Raw genomic sequence first — 22,276 nt, 5'->3', positions numbered from 1 at the left:
ATTAAACTGAGCGATTTAGCTTTACTTGGTTTGACTCAGCCAGGCAGGGGGTTCGCTTTTCCATCACAACCGAGTTACCTATTTGAGGGCATGTCTAGAGCTGATGACGCTGCATTTTAGTTGATGACATTTAACTGCTGCACTTCAGTAAAAAATTGTTCTGTTCAAGAGTTGGCAATTGTTTCTACTTCAAAGTTTCTTCTTCCTTTTTTACCAGTGATCTGGCAGGTTTTTCAAAGTTTGGGCGCACTTGGGCCCTGCCCCAGAGCAGGAACATTCTAGGGGTGGCGTGGCGTGTGCAATCAGCACGGGTTGGTCTGGATCAGCACAGCCAACTGTAATAGTGAAAAGGCCCCATCCTCTTAATCTAATAGTTTTCCCAGAAAGATTTTGAGCTTTATAGACTCTTGCACCTTGAGTGAAGTTATCCACTCAGTTAGCCAAGGCCCACCTGTGGGATCTAACTTAAACATAGCAAGGATGATGTACTGAACTCTGTGGAAGAGCATTTTCTAGATCACCTTTCAGTCTTTGTTACCTGTAGTCAATCAAAGTAGCTTACTTTAGCTGACATGAATGTTCAAACTGAAAATATGTGAGGGAAAATTGCAGCTGATGAGAAACATGTCAATTATATATTTAAACTTCAGTTATAGTTGCACTTAGTCATGGACCGACTTGTTGAAGTAAAACGGAACCCAAGAATTCAGAATTAAAATAGGTTAAGAATAAATCAGAGAATAACTTTGATTTAGATCCATCTTGAGATATTGAGTAAATTTTGATCAATTTGTCTTATTTTGTTGGGTTTCTTGGACACTACTGAGCTATTTTACGTGTAATAATGGAGATATAGAAAGATTTTGACAAAATAACTGAAACTGAGTTGATTTCACATAAAAACCTAACATTAAATTGGGATTTGAGGAAAAAGGAAGTTGTCATTACAAGAAAACAAGTGATGGTACTCAGAGGTAAAGCACTTATTAAGTTTAGATCACCAGAAAACAGCAACATGTACTTATAATGGGAAATTTGTGTTTAAAAATGCATGTCCTCTTAGGGTCTCTACAATCCTTATCTCAGGCAAACTTCTTGTTTTAAAGGCAAAAATGAGGTTTATTATCAGGTTAACGGTGATTTATCCACCATAAAAGTTTACAATAATTCAGAGTTTAATTAAAAAAACTTTATCTGTACTGACAGAGAAAAATATCTCGTCTTTGAACCCTCCGTTCGTTAGATCTAAGGAACTGATCATGGACAAATCTGAGGTCAAGAAGTAAGGTCAGTATTCATGTATATTCCATCTCTAAAACTTTAATTTTTCTTACAATAGAGAGCCAAATAAAAACCATAATTACAGGAGCTGCCTTGACCTCATTTGAAGTGTGTTTACATTTGATTTAGATCTCATATTATCATATTTCAGTCAAACACAGTCTCCTCATTCACAGACTGCTCTCCTAAAGGCCTCTTGTTCCAATTTATTAAATACAGCTCTCCACTTTCCTTCAACTGAGAGCCACAACTATCTGTAGAAGGTCGCTGACAATAACCACTTATGAAACTGATACATTGAGCTAGATAATAATTAGATGTAGGAAGAGTAATGAGTACCAACAGTTTTTTTCATTGCATTCACCTTCAGTGTACCTGGCAAATAAACTGTTCAGTTTTTACAAGGTCAGCTCACTCTTTGGAAATGCATTAATTATCTCCCTGGGCGGACACTAGGAGGCATTCTATCTAAAGGTTTTTTATTGAAAGAGAAAGCGGTCCAGACGTCGTACGCACTTGACCGTGACTGTAGCTCCAAACAACAGCCCATTAGACGATCAGAAAAAAAAGAAGAGATAGATGACAGCTGGCCTCGTGATTCAATATCAGTAACAAATGCAAGAGCCAGCATTGCTATAACCATCATGGAATAAATGAAACCATTAAGAGACGAATGAAAAATCCTTCTGCTTTCATTTCAAATGCCTCTGAATAAGCCTCATTTAGAGTTAAACACCGATCTGAATCTAATGTGAAAACATTTAAAAAGCTTGTGTTTTGATACACTGATGCTCAGCAATGAACCACATCTTCACTTCATTCAGTCCTTGATGAAATTATAACAACAATAATCTTCTATTAAGAATCATCATTAATCCAGAACTGCCTTGACCAGCTGGAAAAATTCCCAGTTAATGACAGAAAATTATAAAAATCTTTTCAAACCTTGAAACTTAATCACGAGTCTTTGCTTTATAAGATCACTGACTCTACCAAAAGTTAAGAAGAAGTCATTAAGAGGTGCTTTTGCAATGGAGAGGATAAAAAATAAAATAATAAATCAAGGAAACTCACCTTCATGAAAGAACTAAAGGAGTTTAAAAAAATCAGCTGCTGTCAGAAAGATTAAATTGGAGAGGAAATGTGAGAATATGGAATCTTTACAATATCATTTCTAAAAGAGAGTCCTCTCTGAAGAAGGCTTTAACTCACTCATATTTATTTTTACCTCTATAATTAACTTTCAAAGAACGACCAAGCTGAATAAAATTAAAGAAAGGCATTAAAGTTAGAAGTCAGATTGCTTAAACGTACTCTATATTAACTTGGCTTTTAACACAAGGACACTTTGGTCACATTATTTTCAATCTCTATTACAGAGCAGAAAGGCTGAGGTCAGACGTAGTAATAAGTGGAGGGATTTATCATAGCCAGTCCACTCATACATCAGAAAGGCAGAGTAATTGGTAAATGTGCCCAATATTGTCCTTTTTCTATACCTTAAGTAGAGGAGAATTCTTAGAGCGATACCGCCATCTGCTGGAAGAAGAGATCAACAACCACAGAGGTAGAGCAAAAGACAGACGTCCTGATACCTCATTATAAAGCTCTGCTATCTGTGCTATGAGTGACAGACAAGAGGATGAATACAAACTTAAAATAGAGATATTTATTAACAAAAGCTTTGTGAGGAGGCAACAGTGTAATACCTCACAACCAAAGCCGAAATCAAATAAATCTAGCCAAATAAAAGACACCTTTATACAATATTTTGACTATATTTGGCTGAAATTGATGAATGACATGAAACAAACAGGTCAGTCCCTCATTTATATGGTTTATTCTTTATTTTTAAGTATTATCTAATTTCATGTTACTTCATTAAAATTATGTTATTTGTTATGTATGCACTTACTGTCCTACTATTATCATTTAAAATTAATTAATTAATTTTTCATTTTATTGTTATTTATTTATCTATCTATTATTTTGTGATATCTGTTTGCCTCCTGTTAGTTTGGGGTTTTTTTGTTCGTTTGTTTGGGTTTTTTTTGCCCTTATATCAAAAGTTGAAGAGGGGGAGTTGGGACTGGGAAAGTATGCCGTTGCCAACCAGTGTATTATTTATTTTGTACTTTCCACTTTACGTTATTTTATTTCAGTATATCAGTGCATTTGAAAGCGGTTTAACACTTAAAATCTTACCATTATTTATTCTGGGGCCTGTGTTGCATCTTAAGACCTACAAAAAAGCCTCTTGGACACATATTGTAAAACAAACGGAAGTCCACTATTTAAGGCCTGAGCACAATGCGAGGACCCTATTGTAATTGAAAAAATTATTATTATTCTTTGCAGCATGTTTTTGGGCCTTAACATGCTCAAAAACTCACCAAACTTGGGACGCAGATGGCCTGGTGGTTCATGGTGCACCCCATGTATGTGAGCGGCCCTGGTCCAAGACCGGCCTGTGGCTACTTTCCCATAGGTCTCTCCCCCACTCTCTCATCCCAGTTTTAGACTACCTACTATCCTCCTCCAAAAATGAAGGCATAAAAAGCTATATATATATATATATATATATATATATATGTTTTTTTTTTGTTTGTTTTGTTTTGGGGTTTTTTTTAACTCACAAAAACTTTCCCCAAAATTGTCCCCCAGTGGAAATAGTCATCTGGTGGTGGAATTTTGCAAATATCTCCCAAGCTGGCCCCAAAGCGGGCCTCCACCATGAGATAGGAGACTGGGTAAGGGATATTTGCATGTGGAAAAGTATTGGATTCATAAGAATGAGTCTTTAAAATCTGAATGAGCCCAGAGTGGAAAAAAATAGTGTCAATGTAGAGTTTGATAGTCCAAAAATTCCCTAACTATGGCTTGTGGACTCCCTACTGACTTCAAACCCTGAAATAGCCTCAATATTTCCTCTTATCGAATTGCAAATTGTAGGAGATAGATCAGAGATCCATAAAGAATAAGAGACTCATTAAATAGTGGATATCTGCACGATAAAATGGCTTGAAATAAATTTTAAAAGAGAATGTATATTGTTTATAGTGCTGTCAGCACTAATGCATTAATTACAATACAATTAGAGTCCATAAGGAGTACATTCAATTTTTTGAATCACTTTAACGGCATGCTCGATTGTCCCTTTCAGCACACTTTGGTTAAGCCACTGCAACATCTTCCTGCAGCCACAATGATGTAAAATAAGTCCACCACTGCACCTAAATGTCTCATTTCATTTGTAAAAAACTCAGACAGCTGAGTGGACTAGTCAAAAGTAGCACACTTTTAAGTGTAATGAAAGATGATGAATAAAGAAAGACTTCAGCTGACGTAGGTCTGTTGGTCCAGCCTAAAACTCCACTAGCTTATTTGATCAGACACTAAATGTTACCAATATATAGGCAGATTTTTACAGCCAAAATATCAGCTGTAAATGTTGCATCCCTTGCAGATTTGGAATGTAACTTTTTTGACTACCTGCCTCTGTTGCTGGTGGATTCAAAAATCTATCAGCCACAAACACGTTTACTAGCCACTCTATTTCAACAAGCAGCATTATTTCAGAAGGTAATCAAGGCTTATAATAAAAAAGTTCTAGGCTATATAATAAGAGAAAGACAGTGCATAAGCGATCCAAACTGTCCCTCATTTTAAACTTTGCTTTGTCTAACTACCTTGGACTTTCCTAAGATGTTGGCTCTGACACAGGGAGGAGGAGGAGGTGGGATTTTTTTGGGTCAACTGAGCGTTTAGGTCCCCACAGCTTTGCTCAGAAAGTCAGCAGGAACAAGCAGAAAAAGGGGTTTATTTTTGCAATTTACTGTGACAAAATCACTCTGTTAGGTTTGGCTACTGGTAAGTTGAGCAAATTTGCCTGACATTGCTCAAAATACCTGCATTTGGCTGGTGATGGGTGCATAGTCATCTGCAACTTCAGTGATCAAACATTTCAGTATTTTACGGTTTCCATACCTCTTTTCCAATCCATAATAAATTCCTTTTTCTGTGGCTATGTTCATGTCATAATCTTCAATCTACCCAAGCTTCCTTATTTCTTACAAAATAAAAGGTCTGCATCAGAACAAAGTCAATTAACCTTCGTTTAAGAGAGAATAAAAATCCCAAATACCAGAATTTCAAAGTATAACATGGGGAGGAGGGGATAATTGTGATTAATTATAGATATTCTGATTAAAAATGTAATCATTTGACAGCCCTACTTGTTTATTTTTACAAGTTACACCTCGCCTCGAGACCTGTCAAACTATTTCAGTGTGATGAGTGGGTGATGAGCAAATACTGCTTGCCCACATTCAGAATTGTGCAGTTTTGTAGGTAAATGCTTTAACATATTTTCCTTCTGGAAAACATTAAGGACAATGAAGGGGGGTCTCATTTTTGTCATTAACTGGGGCCTCCAAATCACTAAGACTGCCCCTGCTTTTCTGTTCATGTCAAATACTGATAGCAGGGTTGGGAGAAGTTTGCAAATATCTAGAGGATTTCAATATATTTTTGATTCCAAAACACAATGAACACACGCAACAACGTCTTTGACAAAAAAACACATGTAAGACAATGCAGTGTCCTTTACTTTAATGATTGATAATATCAAGAAGTACATTTTTAAGCTCTGCTGGAAGGCACCCATGTACAGAGGCTATAGTCCTAAATGCAATGATTAAAGAATTAATTCCTGGTCTCAGCACTACTTGGTGCATGTCTTCCCCCACTCTCTCTCCCTGTATTTCCTGTTTTTCCTCCAGCTGTCCTATCTAAATAAAGGCAAAAAGCTCAAAAATAACTCAAACACACATTTTTAATAGGACAGGTGTTCAGGAGAGGAATGAATCCATCGCAAATTGCAAGGAAAACCCTCTGCACTGTAAAAAGTGCAGAGAAACATTGGTAGTTTTGTATGGAGTTTTCCTGAAACTTTTGCCAAGAAAAAATAAGAAATTACTCGATACTGGCAGCCTGGAACTTCTACTTCTTTGGCCGTGTTACTAAAACAACTATCAATTTCATGTCAAAGTTTAAAGTTCTGATATCCTAACAGCCCTACTTACAAACAGACCTCTATATCAATGAGCTAATGCTTCTAATGACTGCCATCTCATCACCATGCCTATGTCAGAGTCATCTCACATTTACAATCAGCAGGAGAGTTGCTTCCTCAAAAGTGGATTGTGCTTTGTGAGACACAGCAGACATCTGCAGACCCCTGCCTTCCCCACCAGGACGGACGACACGTGGTCCTTTGAAGACGGTGGCTCTGTTTACCCAATAGATTTCATTAAATTAAGCCTACTTTGGGCCTCTTCTTTGCCTGATCAAAGCGGCCACTAAGAGCCATGCCACCCTGCTTGACCAAATAGCCATCAAACAGGATTTTTATTGTCCTTTTTTAATTCTCTGGTCAAGCTGGCATCCCCTTTAGCCTCTGCAATGACCATTTGCCACAAACAACACCTTAAAGCTCCCCTCTGTCCCCCCTCAATGAAGCTGTAAGGCGAGCCAACAAAGCCCCATCTCATATATACACCTTTGGGATGCCCGTTTGATAAGTTGTCTTCCTGGATGAAATGGCTGGGTTACCGAGGTCGACTCGCTGCCCTGTCTGGAAAAAGGAGCAGGAATGAGGTCTCAAGCTGGCACACCGGTGGTAGGAAGACTTCAAACCACGGGGTGAATGGGAGGATGAGAGAACAGGTTAAGGGGGGAGACACCCGTGGGAGGCCGGTAGGGGGTGGGTTTTTGTGGGGGTAGTAAGGGAGTGGAAAGGCCTTGATATCCACAGAAAGCACAACAAAGCCGGAGCTTTTTACATTAAAAAGAAAGGAGATTGCCTCTTTTTTTTTTTTCTTCTAGCAGACGCCTTTTGGAGCAGAGTGTCATGTCCTCCCCGGGCCTGCAGGAAGCGAGAGGCTGAGCCCGGCTATAGCATTTGGCACATCTGAGGCACATCTGAGGGGGGCTGAAGTTCTTGCCTTCTGAGCGCTTGCATCAGATTTATGGGAGGCCAGATATACGAGATGTAACTCTGTGAGGTGGGTGATCCTGGTTTAAATGTACACTGATCTGACCATGCCACATAGAGAGGGGGAAAAATGAAAATGACTGCGAAGTCACGGCTACAAGCAGGCAACTATTCTTTTATTCTTTATCCACTAGGACTATCCTGCTGCTGCTACCTTCTGCTTTGCACTTCAGTGTTGTGAAAGCAGCAGTTATCTGTTCCAAATGTAGTTAAAGCTACCTTTTACATATGTCTTATGCTGGAAAAGTACACTTTTAGAAGATGGACGCAAACTTTTTTAAGCTTCTACACATTTCCCCTAAATACCCCTTGAAGACAGGTGTTATAAAATGCTAGTAAAAGAAATTTGAACCAATCTCAGCCACAGCAGGTGCTAACGGCTTGACGATTAGGCAAGCTAAGAGTGGGGAGAAGAAAAGTTAAAGATTAATCATCAGCCAATTAAATGCCCACAGTGAGGGAAGTAAACTGTGTTGGCACGGAGATCTGCTCTGTGATCTCAGCTAGCACATCTCTGTGGTGCGCTCATGGATCACCAGCACACCATATCCCCATCCAAATGGGTTGTTTATGCGAGTTTACTTGTTTTTTTTCTGCATTTGGCATTGTGATAGATTAGGAGGAGAGCGGTTATATTCCCAAATTTAATTAGAAACAGATTTTTACCAGCTTTTTATCTCAAGTTTTGTCTTTTTTTTTTTAATGGTTAAAATAACGATTTTAATAAAGCAGGCTTTATTTGTGAGTCAGCTGTTGGAGCATGTGGTAGACTAAAGACACACAATCTTCAGGAAAAGAGGAGTTATGCTATTTCTAAACACAGTATATATAATAATGTTGAAAATGTTTCATTTCTACATGATTTTTTTTTGCTTAGAATTCATTATTTCAACTTTTATTCCACTTTTTAAATACCCTTACTTACCTGCAGTGATTTTCTCCCAACACAAGCTACCCAACAAAAAGAATATTTCAAATTCAAGAAAACACACAAGATCTTTGAGAAGTTTGTATCTAAAAAAGTTACTGAAACCAACAAACAAAAAGAATGTTTTAAATTCAAGAAAACACACAAGATCTTTGAGAAGTTTGTTTCTAAAAAAAAGTTATCAAAACTTCCTCGAACAACTTAAAGGCAAGGTTAAATATAACACCCAACCCATGACGGCTCTTTGTGAATTACTTTAAGAGTTCTTAAATGTATGATTCAGGATCTATTTTCCAACCCATTCTGGGGGTTTTGAGTTCGATTCACATTACATCTGATTCTTACAAGGACTTCTCTGCTCTCCACCTCAAGGTCAGTTGGTTGCATTTACACCACGGGTTTGTTATTGTGTTGTGAGCATCAGCACAACAAAAAAAAAACTTTCAACAATAATCGACAACAGATAAAGGCAAGGTGATGATTTGAATTCAAAGATGACATCAAAGATGCTTTGGCAAACTTGAAACAGAAGGTTTGACTCCTAATTACTGAAAAGAGACGATGGCGATAGCGATGGATTCAGTATAAGCTCATTTCTATTGTGTCATTGATTAAGTAAGACACCTTGAGCTTTATTAGGAGAGAAAAATGTAAACTAAAAGCAGCAGACCCATAAGACTGACTGTTCATTAAGCTTTGATAGAGAGTAGAGATAAAGTCGAGGCATACAGTGATTTATGAATTACTAAACAAGGCCAGATACCGCAGCAACAACACAAACACACAACCTGCTCTCAATAGGCATCACTTGCTAGTTCAAATCCGAGCTCTGAATTAACCCCGATGGATGCACCACAGTGCTTCAGTGTAACGCTGCTGCTGTAAGTGAAATAGTCTGTGTATTAACCAGACAGAGAGACAGAGAGAGAGAGAGAGAGAGAGAGAGAGAGGAATAGCTGGGTTAAGAGTTTTCACTATAAATGCGCATATGAACCAGAAAGACTGCAGTGTTTCATAGAATATTGCTACAGTTTAAAACCTTCACTATTAAAGAGAACTATGGGAGTGGGACAACATATTGATTTACCCGTGTATCAGCATCCTGACTTGTGTGATACAAATATTTTGTTATTGTACCTTTAAAAAATTCTAACCGTGCAAAGCAGATGGATACGCCCGTTTCCTTGTTTTTCACTGGCGAATCCATCTTGCAAAGCTCCCATCTGAACCGTTTGGGCCTGGTTAGACAGTGACAGGACCAATCAGCGACGAGGGGCAGTACTTTCAGGTGCAGCAGAGTCGTGACGTAAACAAGCAGCAGCAAGAGCTGGTGCAGTTGTGGAGGAAGAGATTAGCGTGGATGCTGCTAAAGCGCCAGTTTTATCAGAACTTGATGGCATTTTTTCGTTAAAAGAAGAACAAAGAACAGCAGTGAGTTGTTTTCTCTTCAAAAACAACAAAAGTCAAGAACTTATTCGCCATGTTTCACGTTATTCCTGAGTAGCTGCGCACGCGCAGCTTGCTAGCGGCTACGTCACATGCTTTGTTGCTCTGATTGGCCCGTAGACATGTGACAGACAGAACGTTCACCCAATCATACTCTGAGGATATTTCAAAGCCTCTGCCTTTTCTCAAACGTTTCCTATTGAAGCTTTCCAAGATGGATGTGTGAAACAAATGTGTCAGGTTAAAAAAATTCAGCACTCCTGGTAGATTCCCTGCCAGTTTGACACACTGTGTCACTACTTTCTGAATCCTCAAGGTGGCATGCATGACACAAATGAGGGTGATGTGTATGTAAAAAGCTAACAGTGGGACAATAACGTTGGACAGTGGTGAAAAGAAGAATGAAGTGTGATTATAGGTGTGCCTGACACCAAACTGCAGTGAATACAGAAATCCTACATTCTACCTTTTAGCAACTTGTTATATTTATGACATATATTTAAACATTATAACTACATCAGTCATCACAGAATCACCATGTTGGGACATTATCATTGTATTGTATGCTATACATTGTGTCTTATCATATCGTATGTACTCTCTAGCTTAGTGTGATGTGTGTATCTTTACCTTGTTATATTGTATCATAATGTACATATCTTTGCAGTATCATCTTGAACTGCATCTTCATCTGATTATATGGTATAGTATCTTCTTTATCATATTGGATCTTTATCGTATCATATTTTTATCTTCTCGTATTATATAGTTTTCATAACATATCTTTATTGTATTGATTTATACCGCATCTTCATCTTATTGTATTATAACTTTATCATATCATATTTTATCTTGTCATATTGTATAGTTTCATAATATATCTCTATTGTATTGTACCTCTGTCATATTCTTTATTCTTTATCTTTATCATAATGACATATCAAAATGTATCCTTATCTCACTGATTTTATCATAGTGTATTTTAACGGTGTCATATTTGTTTCTTTATGGTATTGCATCATATCTTTTCATATTGTGTCGTATTGTAACGTATCTTTATCATGTATCTGTGTCGTGTTGTATCATACATCAGATATTTATCTTATTGTAATGCATCATATTGTATCTTTAAAGTACTGTTTCTTTATCTAATCGCATCTTATCATATCTTCTCTTTATTTCATCCTAGTTTGTTGTGTCACATTATTTCTTTACCATATCATATCGTACGTGTCTTATAACATTGTCTCATATTGTATCGTCATGAAACCATATCTTTACATCATCTTATGTCCTAGTGTCTTATATTGTGTCAAATTGTATCATATCTTTATCATGCTACATCTTTATCTCATTGTATTTTCTGTATCATGTCACATCATTTCTCCATCTTTATCATATCGTAACTATCTAGTCTTTCCGTATTGATCCGTATCGTATCATATCTTTATCATGTCATATCTATGTCATATCTTATATAACTGATATCTATCTTATTGTACTGCATCGTATTATATCTTTATCAAATCCGATCTTAGTTTCATCATATTGTTATGTATCATGTCACATTATGCCTTTATCATACTATATCTTATTGTTTTGTATCATATTATATGCATCTTTATATGCATCATATTATATGCATCTTTGTAATCATACTTGTAACAGTATTGTTTCTTCTTATCACATCATATCTTTATCATGTTGTATCTTTTTTTTATCATATTATTTCATATCCTGTCACATTATCTTTTATTGTATCATATAGTACGTGTCTTATTGTATTGTATCTTTATAATATCATATCTTTATTGCATTATGTTCTAGTGTCTTAACATACTGTGTTGTTTTGTATGTTATCAATATGTAATGTATCATATCTTTATCATTTTGCATTTTTATCTCATCACATTGTCTGTATTGTCACATTTCTGGCATTGTTCATATCCTAATCGAACTGTGTCATATCATATCATATCATATCTGTATCATATCATGTCTCTGTGCTTAATAACATCGTGTCATACCATATCTTTATCGTTTTTATCGTAACTTTAAACATATTACATCATATCATATCCATTCCTTTGTTTCGATTCGCTTTGACTCACATCCTATCAGATTTTAACGCATTGACTGCAACACACCATTGTACCATATCATTCTATAATGTGCAAGATGTCCCACTGTATTGCATCGCTTTGATCCATTTTATTTTGCTTTAATTTCTTGTCATACTGAAGTGTTTTATATAATCTTTTATCATGTCCAATGGTATGGTTTTGCATGGTGGTTTTTACTTTTTTTGTCTGAGGCACGTTAGATCAACCCAGAACCTCAGGGCGCACCATATTCATTTCTGTGCAAAATAGCCTCTAACATTGTAGTTGTATAGTCAAAGTAATAACCACAGGTTTAGCTTATTGTTGTATGAGCTCATTTTGTGTTGAACTGCATACCTAAGGGTCCCACTCCAATTTGTTACTATCCATGAAATAAAGATTCTAAAAGATTTTTAAGTACTTACAAAGTCTTTCTCAAGCTTCTCCACCTCCTGCTTGTAGCTCTTCAGCCTGCTGTTGTACATGGCTCGGCTCTGGATGGGGATTTCCCGCACCTCCAGGTCCATTTGCTCCAGCTGAACACAGTAGAACCAATCAATCAATCAAACTTTATTTATATAGCACCTTTCAAAAAAATTCAATTGCAGTTCAAAGTGCTTTCCAGGATTGTACAAAAGTGATTGACAAAAAGGTAAAATGGTAAAAAGGTTTAAAGTTTAATGAACAGTAAATGTGACAAACTTTTAATATTTTCTCCTTGATAAAACTGTAAGAAAAAAAATCTGACATCGAGATAATAATTTGGATAGTTTATGGATTTATTCTTGATATTATTCTGTTAAAGCCACCAATCTGGTGAAAAATGTACTTTTATTTCTGAACACTTCTATTTCTGGTGTGCTTAAACAGATGCTTAAAATCTTGCACTCCTTTCACCTTAATGATCATACTTCTCTTACCATCCACAAATTTCTGTAAATGTTGTGTTGCTTAGTCTTTAAACAGTTTCACTGTCTGTGACAAAAACCTGCTGGAGATAGAAACTGTGACAACTCTGTAAATGTTAAACTTTCTGAAATGAGTAAGTATCTGCATTAACTTTGTTCTAAAGTTGATTGTGAAAAGAAAAAGCCTCCCGACATGTCACTCAACTGAGATTAAAGCTGCGACGAAGGAAGGATGTTCTGTAAATAAATACACAATCAAATATGAGGGCCCGTTCATTGTAGTGACATGTAGAGGCCCAGCGATGTCGCAGTGAATGAAGTAAAAGTACATTTGATGTATGGCTAGACATGTCTCTCTGTGTGGTAGATTTGGAGGAAACTAATCACTGTGACATAACAAGACAACTGCAACAACAATTTGTCTCTGTCAGGTGACTTTGCTCATTTTTAAACAGCAACATGAAGACTCCCACCTCCAGATAATGGCTTGAAATGTGTCATAGGGGTGTCACTTAAAAGCAGATTACTGGAAAGTAATCATGCGAGGAGGAAGCCTCCTTTCCGCCATGTGAAGTGTGTGTTTGTGAGTGCGTCTGCATGTCATGTCACCACCAGGATAATACAGGTGCCGTTGTCTGGTGCCAGTGAAAATTGTCTCCTCCCTCTTTCCACAAATTCATTATTTAGGAAATGGGAAGAGGAGAAAATTACTGATCAAAGACGTACCAACTCTCTGACTTCTTCAAGCTGTTTGTCGACATTTAGAACCAGCTGTGTCTTCTCCTCTGAAAGGGAAAAAAAACAGAAACATATTGATCAGCCGACAGAGGAACAGCGCTTCATGACAACAACCTAACTCCCCCGCAACGGGGGAAGAGAGGGGGAGAGGGAAAGAAAGAGACTGGGAGAAAACAACACACGAGGACACATTTGAAGATATATTTACACATTCTCTCTACACGACGAGCCAACATTTGATGTCTCTTAGTTATTGGCGTCTATAAGGCCTTTGTTGGTTTCTGTTGAGGAGCAGTGAGACACCTCGTGCCAACTCAAAGGGAAGGGAGGTGTCAGCTTTGCTCACCTGCCAGAAGTATGAGTCTCGCTCAGAATGACTAACGCGCTGTTATGCACCTCACCCCGTGGCTGCTCTAACACATTACCCATTGAAACTCATTATGACTCGCTCGAGTTCCAGAGAGGAGAGTGAACCAGTGCAAGACCGATTGTATTTACATCACAGCTTCATTTCTCTACGTACAAGGACTGATCTTTGTTCTGAAACTAGGTCTTTAACATACAAAGCCATATGGACTGTAGAGGTTTAGATATCAAACATTTTAAAAAGATTAAACGTAGAAACACTCATCAACCACTTCATTAGGTATTCCTGTTTAACTGCTTGTAATGCAAATATCAAACCAACCATTCACATAGCAGCAAACAATGCATTTAGGCATGTAGACAGAGATGACCTGCTGGAGTCCAAACCTAGCATCAGTATGGAGAAAAAAATGGTGATATAACTGACTCTGAACATGCCATAGTTGTAGGTGCCAGACAGGCTGGTCTGAGTATTTCACAAACTGCTGATCTACTGGGATTTTTACACACACTCATCTCTAGGGTTTACAGAGAAAAAGAGAAAATATCCAGTGAGCTGCAGTTCTCTGGGATAGAAAGGCTTGTTAATGGCAGAGGTCAGAGGAGAATAACCGGACTGGTTTAAGCCGGTAGAAAGGAAACAATAACTTAAATAACCCCTGGTTACAACCGAGGCACACAGAAGAGCATCTCTGAATGCAAAACATGTTAAAACTTTGAAACAGATGGGTTACAACAGCAGAAGACCACACTGGGTGCCACTCCTGCCAGCTGAAAACAGGAAAGTGAGGCTTGAATTGATAAAAGCTCACAAAACCTGGATCATAAAAGACTTGAAAAATGTTGCCTAGTCTATTGGATTGACCTTCACTGGTTCATATTTTTTACCATGCAATGACAGACTAGAATCAAATAAAGGTTACGGCATTTGCAACTGAGCCTCCTATTTTTCAAAACCAACACATCAATACATACATAGATTTAAGATCTTGATGGATTTTTGGTTTTGAGTGTAAAACCGATAAAATGTTTTGCTTGGACTAATTTTCAAATAATGTTTTTTGGACTGAACATTTAGATAAGCACTAATAAGTAGCTTCATAACGCTAATAGTTAAATCTATGGTTAAAGCCTCAGTGCTGATGTACAGAATCTATTATAGGGCTTTCACTCTGAATAGTAGGCCTAACGTGCTGAAATCCATATCCCACTCCTGGTGCATTAATTATAACATCGGGTCTCAACAACAGGCCTTTTATCATCTCTGTTTTTTACTTTTTTTCATGTTTTAAAATAAAATGAAACCATCTACTCGTCTGTTTTCAACTGTAAAAAAAATCACTCTGTAGCTCATTTTGATTATTATGCTTCCAAAAAAAAATTAAACAGCTGTTCGTCTCTCATCGTAATATCTACTTCAGAAATCAAAGATCAAAGATACACATACCTTTCTGGCTTTTTCAATAACCATACGAAATTCAAATCATTAATGAAAAAAAATGTTATCAGTACTTTTTTTACATTTTTTTATGACTTTTTATTTTAAATCAAAAGTTATTCAGATTGGTCCAGAAGGACCGTGGTTAGACGGTCCTTCTGGCATGTGCCCTTATTCCACATGGCTAGTGCATCAAGGCTGACAAGGGGTCCATTATATTTAAATTTTTTTAACATCCACAATGCCAATACTTATCAAATAATCTTTGCCAATATCAATACCCACATCTAAAAGTAGTTCAGACCTAAAACTTCAATCTTTCAAACGCACAATTTTAAAGTTTGAGAATGACAAAACAACAAATTACAGTCCTTTAAAACACACTTTCACGTTTTAAAGAATGATGGTGAATAGAGAAAAAGACTAAAGCTGATGAACGTCTGTTGGTCCAGCCTAATACTCCACTAACTTATTTTATTGTACAAGTATTTACAGCTGACACAGGCACATTTTTAAAAAATCACTTTTTAATCTAATATCTGCAGAGACCAATGCCATACTGATAATACTGTGCCAGCCTACCATCTAGGTTACATGTCCAAATGGATTAGTTGCTGCCATGTGATGGGCTGATTAAATATTAACTTCTATTGCACGATATATCTATTTGCAATCATTTTGGCAACAGTGAAATTACATAATAACTCTAGAAAAGCACTCGGAGAGTGCAGACCTCCACCATTAGCCCTCTCTCCCAATAGTAAAGAATACTTTAAAAAATTCCTGGATCTAGACGGTGATCTGGATCACTCCCAAAATCTAATCAGTTCTTCCTTATGCCAATTCTGACATTTCCTGAAAATTTCATCAAAATCCGTCCATAACTTTTTGAGTTATGTTGCTAACAAACCAACAAACTAACTAACTAACAAACCCTGCCGATAACATAACCTCCTTGACGGAGGTAATAAAAGGCTGCAACTATTTTTATATTAAGTAGTACTTAAAATGCCTGCAAAAAGGTCAATACTGATTGTTTTTAAAAGTACCTTTGTTTTCAAAAAAATGGACAAACCTTTTTTTTTTTTAAATATTAAGTTATTTTGAAAGCAGTAACGTAAAATTTCAGGTTTTGTATTTTTTTCAAAAATTTATATTTGTATGTTTTAAGCTGATAAATTCACACTTTATAAACTATCATTATTCTCTGCATTTTCCTTGATAACCAAACAAGTCCACCAAGGCTATTATAGATAACTAAAACTAAATATACAACTATAACTGAAATGCAAAAATCATTTTGGTTAATGAAAGTAAATAAAAATGTTGATTGTATAAAAAAAAAAAAAAAGAACTACAACTTTAATCTGTGCTAACAAAATGAACTAAAATGAAATGTTACATAGAGACAAAATATCCTGAGTTTTAGTCCCAGTGATTTGCCATTGATTTGACTCAAGTATGGAGATTTACACTGTGGTTGAAGTTGGTCATTAGAGAAGTTGGAGATGGGTTCTTTTCTGAAGAAGTGATCATAAACTTTCTTTTAGAACTATAGGGCTCCTGGGACACTTACTTAAGGACTTAAGTTTTCTTCTATTAATGTGTCAGCCATCTTTACAGCAAACTCTATTGTGCTATAAAAGGAACATTACAGGTGATGCTGATAACACAACACCTGCTTACGTTTAGCTAAATATGAGTGAGCTAATCAAGCCATTCATACCAATAAATTCTTGCCACAGATGTGAAAATAACCTCACAATACAACTGTATTTGATACAAACAGACAATTCAAATCCATTTGTAAAATCGATTTAGTTCATTGCATTGCTCTTTAATCTAAATTTGGGGTTCTCCTAGCAAAAATGAGTGGTGAACAGACATAGAGAAGGTCTGTGGAGGTTTTGGTGCTGAATATGTCATAAGATTGAAATAAAGAAAAAACATTCATTTAGAAAAAAAGTTCAATCCTATATGTTTAAAAAAATTACAAAAACATTGGAAATCATGAAGCCATATTGTGATGCATATCATATTGTGAGTGTATATTTAAATTCCCTGGTTGTAGAAATGCAATATTCATTGAAATTTGATTTTCAAAAACATTGGTAAGCTGAACCTTTAGCATGGTTTTAAATTTTGAAATGCAATACCACTAAAACCTACAGCATTTCACAAAGATATCATTTGTTGGGTTTCACTATAACAAAAACAAGTTAAGCCAGGTGGTTCTTTATTTCTCAAGCACCATGGGCCAATATTAACCTTTGACAGTCCTCAAATTCATTTTTAAAACCTGTGTCCAACCTCAACCTACACAGTAAACAGCCAGAGGCGATCCACTGAAAGGTGCGATGGTGCTTTCTTGCTCAAACTCAAGTTGGAGCCAGAGGGCTGCAAACTATGTATGGATATTTACCAAGACTACAATGGGCTGACAGACGGATGAGGAGTTTTGTACACAACAGTAAGCCGAATAAAGAAGAAGAAGCTTGGCAAGTATTTTCTCCATATTTGAGTTGCAGTGATTGACAGGCAATCTCTTTTTACAGCAACTCAGTGGTGGAAAAAAAATGACATTCATGTTTCATGGAAAAAGGCCTCATTGTATTCCTGTTCAAATATTCCTCGATCCTTCGATTTTAGGGGAATAGTAACAAATGAATACATAAAACACACATTTGCTTGATTGTTACATGAATGAAGGCAGTCAAGGACATTTTTCCCACATGCCCTGGCCATTATCAGGAATTGTGCACATGTAAAATAGAGAGATACAACAACAGCTATGACAAAAGCCCTTTGTCTGGAGTTATATTAATGTATTAAATAGAGGGCAGAATCCAGCCACTTCAGGAAGAAGAGCCAGAAAGACTTAAGAAAAGAGAGAAGAAAAAAAAACCTTAATGAGAAGGAAGGGAATTGAAATTCAACTGTAAACTATTCTGCTGGTGGCAGACGACAATGAACAGCTACTTATGGTTGTAATGTGTTTCCTGGCTTTGTACATATTCATATGGGCTTACTGTGACACAGTCAACAGATGGCGAGAGGCAGCGATGTGGAATTACACTGTGGAATGGGCTGCCATGAAGCTTCAAAGATGCCAATTCCAAACCAGAAATATTCAGTCAGGCGAGGTTTTGTGCCCTTTGAAAAACCAATGAGCGAGTCTGAGTCCAGAGGAAGGAAGAGATAAATGTTCCAAGCGCAGGTTGGATACAGTTTTTAGCAGTCAGAACTGGGGAAAAAAAAACACTACAAGCAGTAGACAACTAGTTATGAACAAAACTCTCTAAATCAGGACTGCAGCATTCACATTAGTTATCATTGTGTCTTTCTGGCTTTGTGTTGTCGAAGTTGAGACTAAAAACATGCACAAAAAAGTACCAGTCTGACTCAGAAACTTAATGTGAATTTTATGTTTGGCATGATTGAGCCTGATCATTTGAGAGCAAACTAAATACACATACCCATGTTCATAATGCCATTAATAACATGTGAACAGAGAAAAACACAGATTCCTTTTTTTGTTCAATGGCTAGATATCTCAACTAAATGCCGCACCCTGGACAGCCATGAATGCTCTAAATCACCTCTTTTGTAACTTGCATGCTTGCAAGGGCTGGATAGATGCATCGGGTGAGCACTGTGAGCCTCGCTGACAGAAATCAGTCCATCAGCAAATAAAGTTCTTTGTAACCGCATCAGTACCAAGTCTGTTGTGTGATATTAATCTAATGTTGGCAAGCTAGAGAAGAGGTTTGTACATTGGGCAGAAAAATCAAACTGGTTTTAATGGTCAAATGTGGAATGGAATTTTGGCTGTGTGGAGGTCTAACACCATCTCTGGGAAAAATGAGTGATATCCAATTTGTATGACGAGCTCCAGTGATATTTCAAGAGGAGGGATGACTAAAAACAAGTTAAATCCAATCTCAGTAAATTAGAAAAATAGACACAAAGGATTACAAAATAAAGGTATCTAAATCAGCAATCGAACAAAATGGCATTTTAAACATCAGTATTGCTATCAACACTGATTTTCACAATCTCTCCATCTCCAACAGTTACATCTTAATATTTTTTTGTAAATTTGTTCTTATCTAAGTTTTTAAGAGAAACCTATCTGATTCATGATGCGTTCTTAGGCTGCTGAAATGTTGACATTTCTGTTGTTAAATTGAAGGATGCCAAGCTGGAAGCATGTGCCTGCTTTTCCAAATTAGCAAAGAGAAACACAGGTTGGTTTTATGCCAATGTAAGCTGGGGCATGAGACTGCAGGGCTGTGTGAAAAAACAGAAAGCAAGCAGGAATGAGAGGAGAAGAGGCGAGACATCAGTAATGTTCCTATTGAACTAAACCTTAAAACAATCACACATTGGCCTCGAAGTATAAGAAATACTTCGATGGTTCTAAAGTGGATGTAAAATGGCTCAAACTGAAACTAAAAGGCCAATCTAATATATCTAGCACCAGTAGTGGATAATGAATGGGGCTGACTATTTCTAAAGGCTGATATTAGGCACTTGGACACTCATCTGAATCCTTGCTTTACTTTATTGTTGGCCAATAAAATTCATCAATTAGTGTGATACTTTGTCTCCCCTGCGAGCTGTGTCTCTCCCTGGCTCTGTTTTTCTTTCTGCAGTGTCTCTTATCAGTCAAAGTTAATCTAAATCAATCTTAATGAGTTTCATCTTTACCGTCAACAACATTTTAGTGATGAACACATTCATGTGTTAGTAATCATTTGAATTATAGTTGACCTATCTGTAAAACTATAATCCAATCGATGCAATTTTTAAAAGATAGTTTAAAAAAAATGTGTAAATCAAAGAGTATATAGAGATTTTATAGTGGATGTTGATGCCCTTACTGTAACTGTGATTTGTAAGCACTGACAAAGAGCAACTTGAAACTATGAAAGTAGTATGACCATGGCAAAAGCCAGTGTTTGACCTGTGTAAATATGGGCTGCTCTTCACATTCATGTGAACAAACAGGCTACTGTGCACATCTGTCAAATCCATGAAAACTGATGTTTTTTCATTGCTCTCTATGCTAGCATGCATGTTGGTGGTTAAATGACTGTGTAATCTGAGAATAAAAATACACTGCATGGTCTGCGTTGAAAAAATGCTACGGCAGCATGCTTAACACAACAGATGTAAAGCCTTCTCAGAAACTCACATAATGACTGATAAAATAGAAGAGTTTGACCTTATTGTCTGTAACATTATGTGTCATAATTATAGGCCAAATATAGTATATTCTTTAAAAATATATCAGATTCACTGGAGAACACTGCAAAAAAGACATAGCTTGTAAGCTGTACCACCAGACTCTTCAGTAGGAAGCAAAACTCAGTGTGATCATCCTGATCATCTTCCCCAGTTTTCATAAAGTTGCACCAGTTGCAACTCAATAACATGTTATTTTTTTTTATAAATAATATAAACTTTATGCTTTTAACACTGAGTGTGTTCCAAAAGACATCAAATATCTGTGTGATAAATAGTTAATTTCTGAGTGACACTAAACATCAACCAATAAGATGCAAATTCTAATCAGTTTGATGAGTGCTGCATGTTTCTCCCATTTCAGTGTCTTTGTCTGCTGTGTTTTGACTAAGAGGAAGTGGTTGTTAATGACAGCCTCTACAATATAAGGCTAAACAATTGAGGGGTGTACTGGCAATTCTTTTGTTATCCCAATATGAGCAATGCAATATGAAATAGGGTTAAACTATATTGGACACAAGATTACGGAATTGCAGGCTTGAATATGAGCAATTACCATTTGAATTTTACAATTTGAATTAACTATATTAAACTTTAACCTTGACTTTATGTCTCTGTCTTTGCTCTGCATTATGAAAAGAAATAAATGTGATTCTTTATACTATTTTTTGATAGTGACACTTTTATGGAACTTGATAAATAAAGCTAAGTGAGAATGCAGAGCTTATTTGTATAAAATATCTTTTATTTACAACAATAAACTCAAATGGGTTTGTTGCAATCACATATTGAGATGTTAATGATTTTTTAATTTATTGTGCAGCTCTATCTCTATGTAAAATTGTCACTATGATATTGAACAATGTTATGGCATATCAAACATTGTTCTTATATAATACAGACCTAATACAAGGTACAAAATACCAAGTCCCCATTAACCCTGAGCAATTCTATGAATACTTTTTTTTTCAAAAATGTTTAGCCCCAGTCCTAATGGAAATGCATCCACCCAATTAAGCAAATACTTTGCAACCTGAAACCAGCCATTTGACTGCGGAACTTGACTAAATGAAAGGCAAACAAAACAGGGTATTTGTAATCAGCAAAAACATACTGACTTGACTATATATGTAATTTTGTAAACACAAAAGCTGAACTTCAGAGAATATGATCCACTTTACATGTTGTGCACTAACAAAATCTAAGTCATGAGGGCTGTAACTTCTACTAGCTTCATCTGAGCATAGGAACAAGATTCTGACTGAACACAATACACTTGTGCCCTAAAAAACCGCACTTCACCAGTGTTGTTGAGTGGGAACCTTCCTTTACTGGCGTTTCACTTAATTAGTTCCACAACACCTCCAGGGGACTGAACAGTGATCTCCAGCGTCCAAGAGCCACCCCCCTCCATGCCACCACAGAGACATCATTATCTTATCTACCTTACTACATGGCCTAAACAGCAACACCACCTTAAACAGACCCAGGCTGTGTGCATGCAAGCTCCAGGTAATGACAATGCTGATACTGCCTTTCCTAACACCACTCCTAATAGCAACCACAGAAAAATAAGTACTCCTGGTGCAAACATTAGTTTAGCAATAGGGTGGAGGAGGCAGAGCTTAATGTGAGGCGACTGACTGGGGCTAGCACACACCCCTGGCCAGTGTGGCTTGAGGCTCTACCTCCCTCTACTCCCTCATTTTCACGAGGGAATAAAGAAAAGAGCAAGAATAGTACACAGACCCAGTCATACCAAGTGAA

General features: G+C 36.8%; 1 protein-coding gene across 4 annotated transcripts in view; it reads right to left on the bottom strand.

Moving 5' to 3' along the window:
* The window catches only part of vti1a (vesicle transport through interaction with t-SNAREs 1A), a 211,702-nt gene that overhangs the window by 188,646 nt on the left and 780 nt on the right, over positions 1–22,276 (bottom strand). For all 4 annotated transcript variants that reach the window (XM_041815451.1, XM_041815449.1, XM_041815452.1 and 1 more), the window contains exons 2-3: positions 13,447–13,505; positions 12,238–12,348 (exon numbers count right to left, since the gene is read on the bottom strand). In XM_041815451.1, the coding sequence (XP_041671385.1) occupies positions 12,238–12,348; positions 13,447–13,505 (170 nt within the window). The remainder of the gene's footprint in view (positions 1–12,237; positions 12,349–13,446; positions 13,506–22,276) is intronic.

The sequence above is a fragment of the Cheilinus undulatus genome, linkage group 20 (genome assembly GCF_018320785.1).
Source record: "Cheilinus undulatus linkage group 20, ASM1832078v1, whole genome shotgun sequence".
In the NCBI taxonomy this organism is placed as follows: Eukaryota; Metazoa; Chordata; class Actinopteri; order Labriformes; family Labridae; genus Cheilinus; species Cheilinus undulatus.
This window is presented reverse-complemented; position numbering and strand designations above follow the sequence as displayed.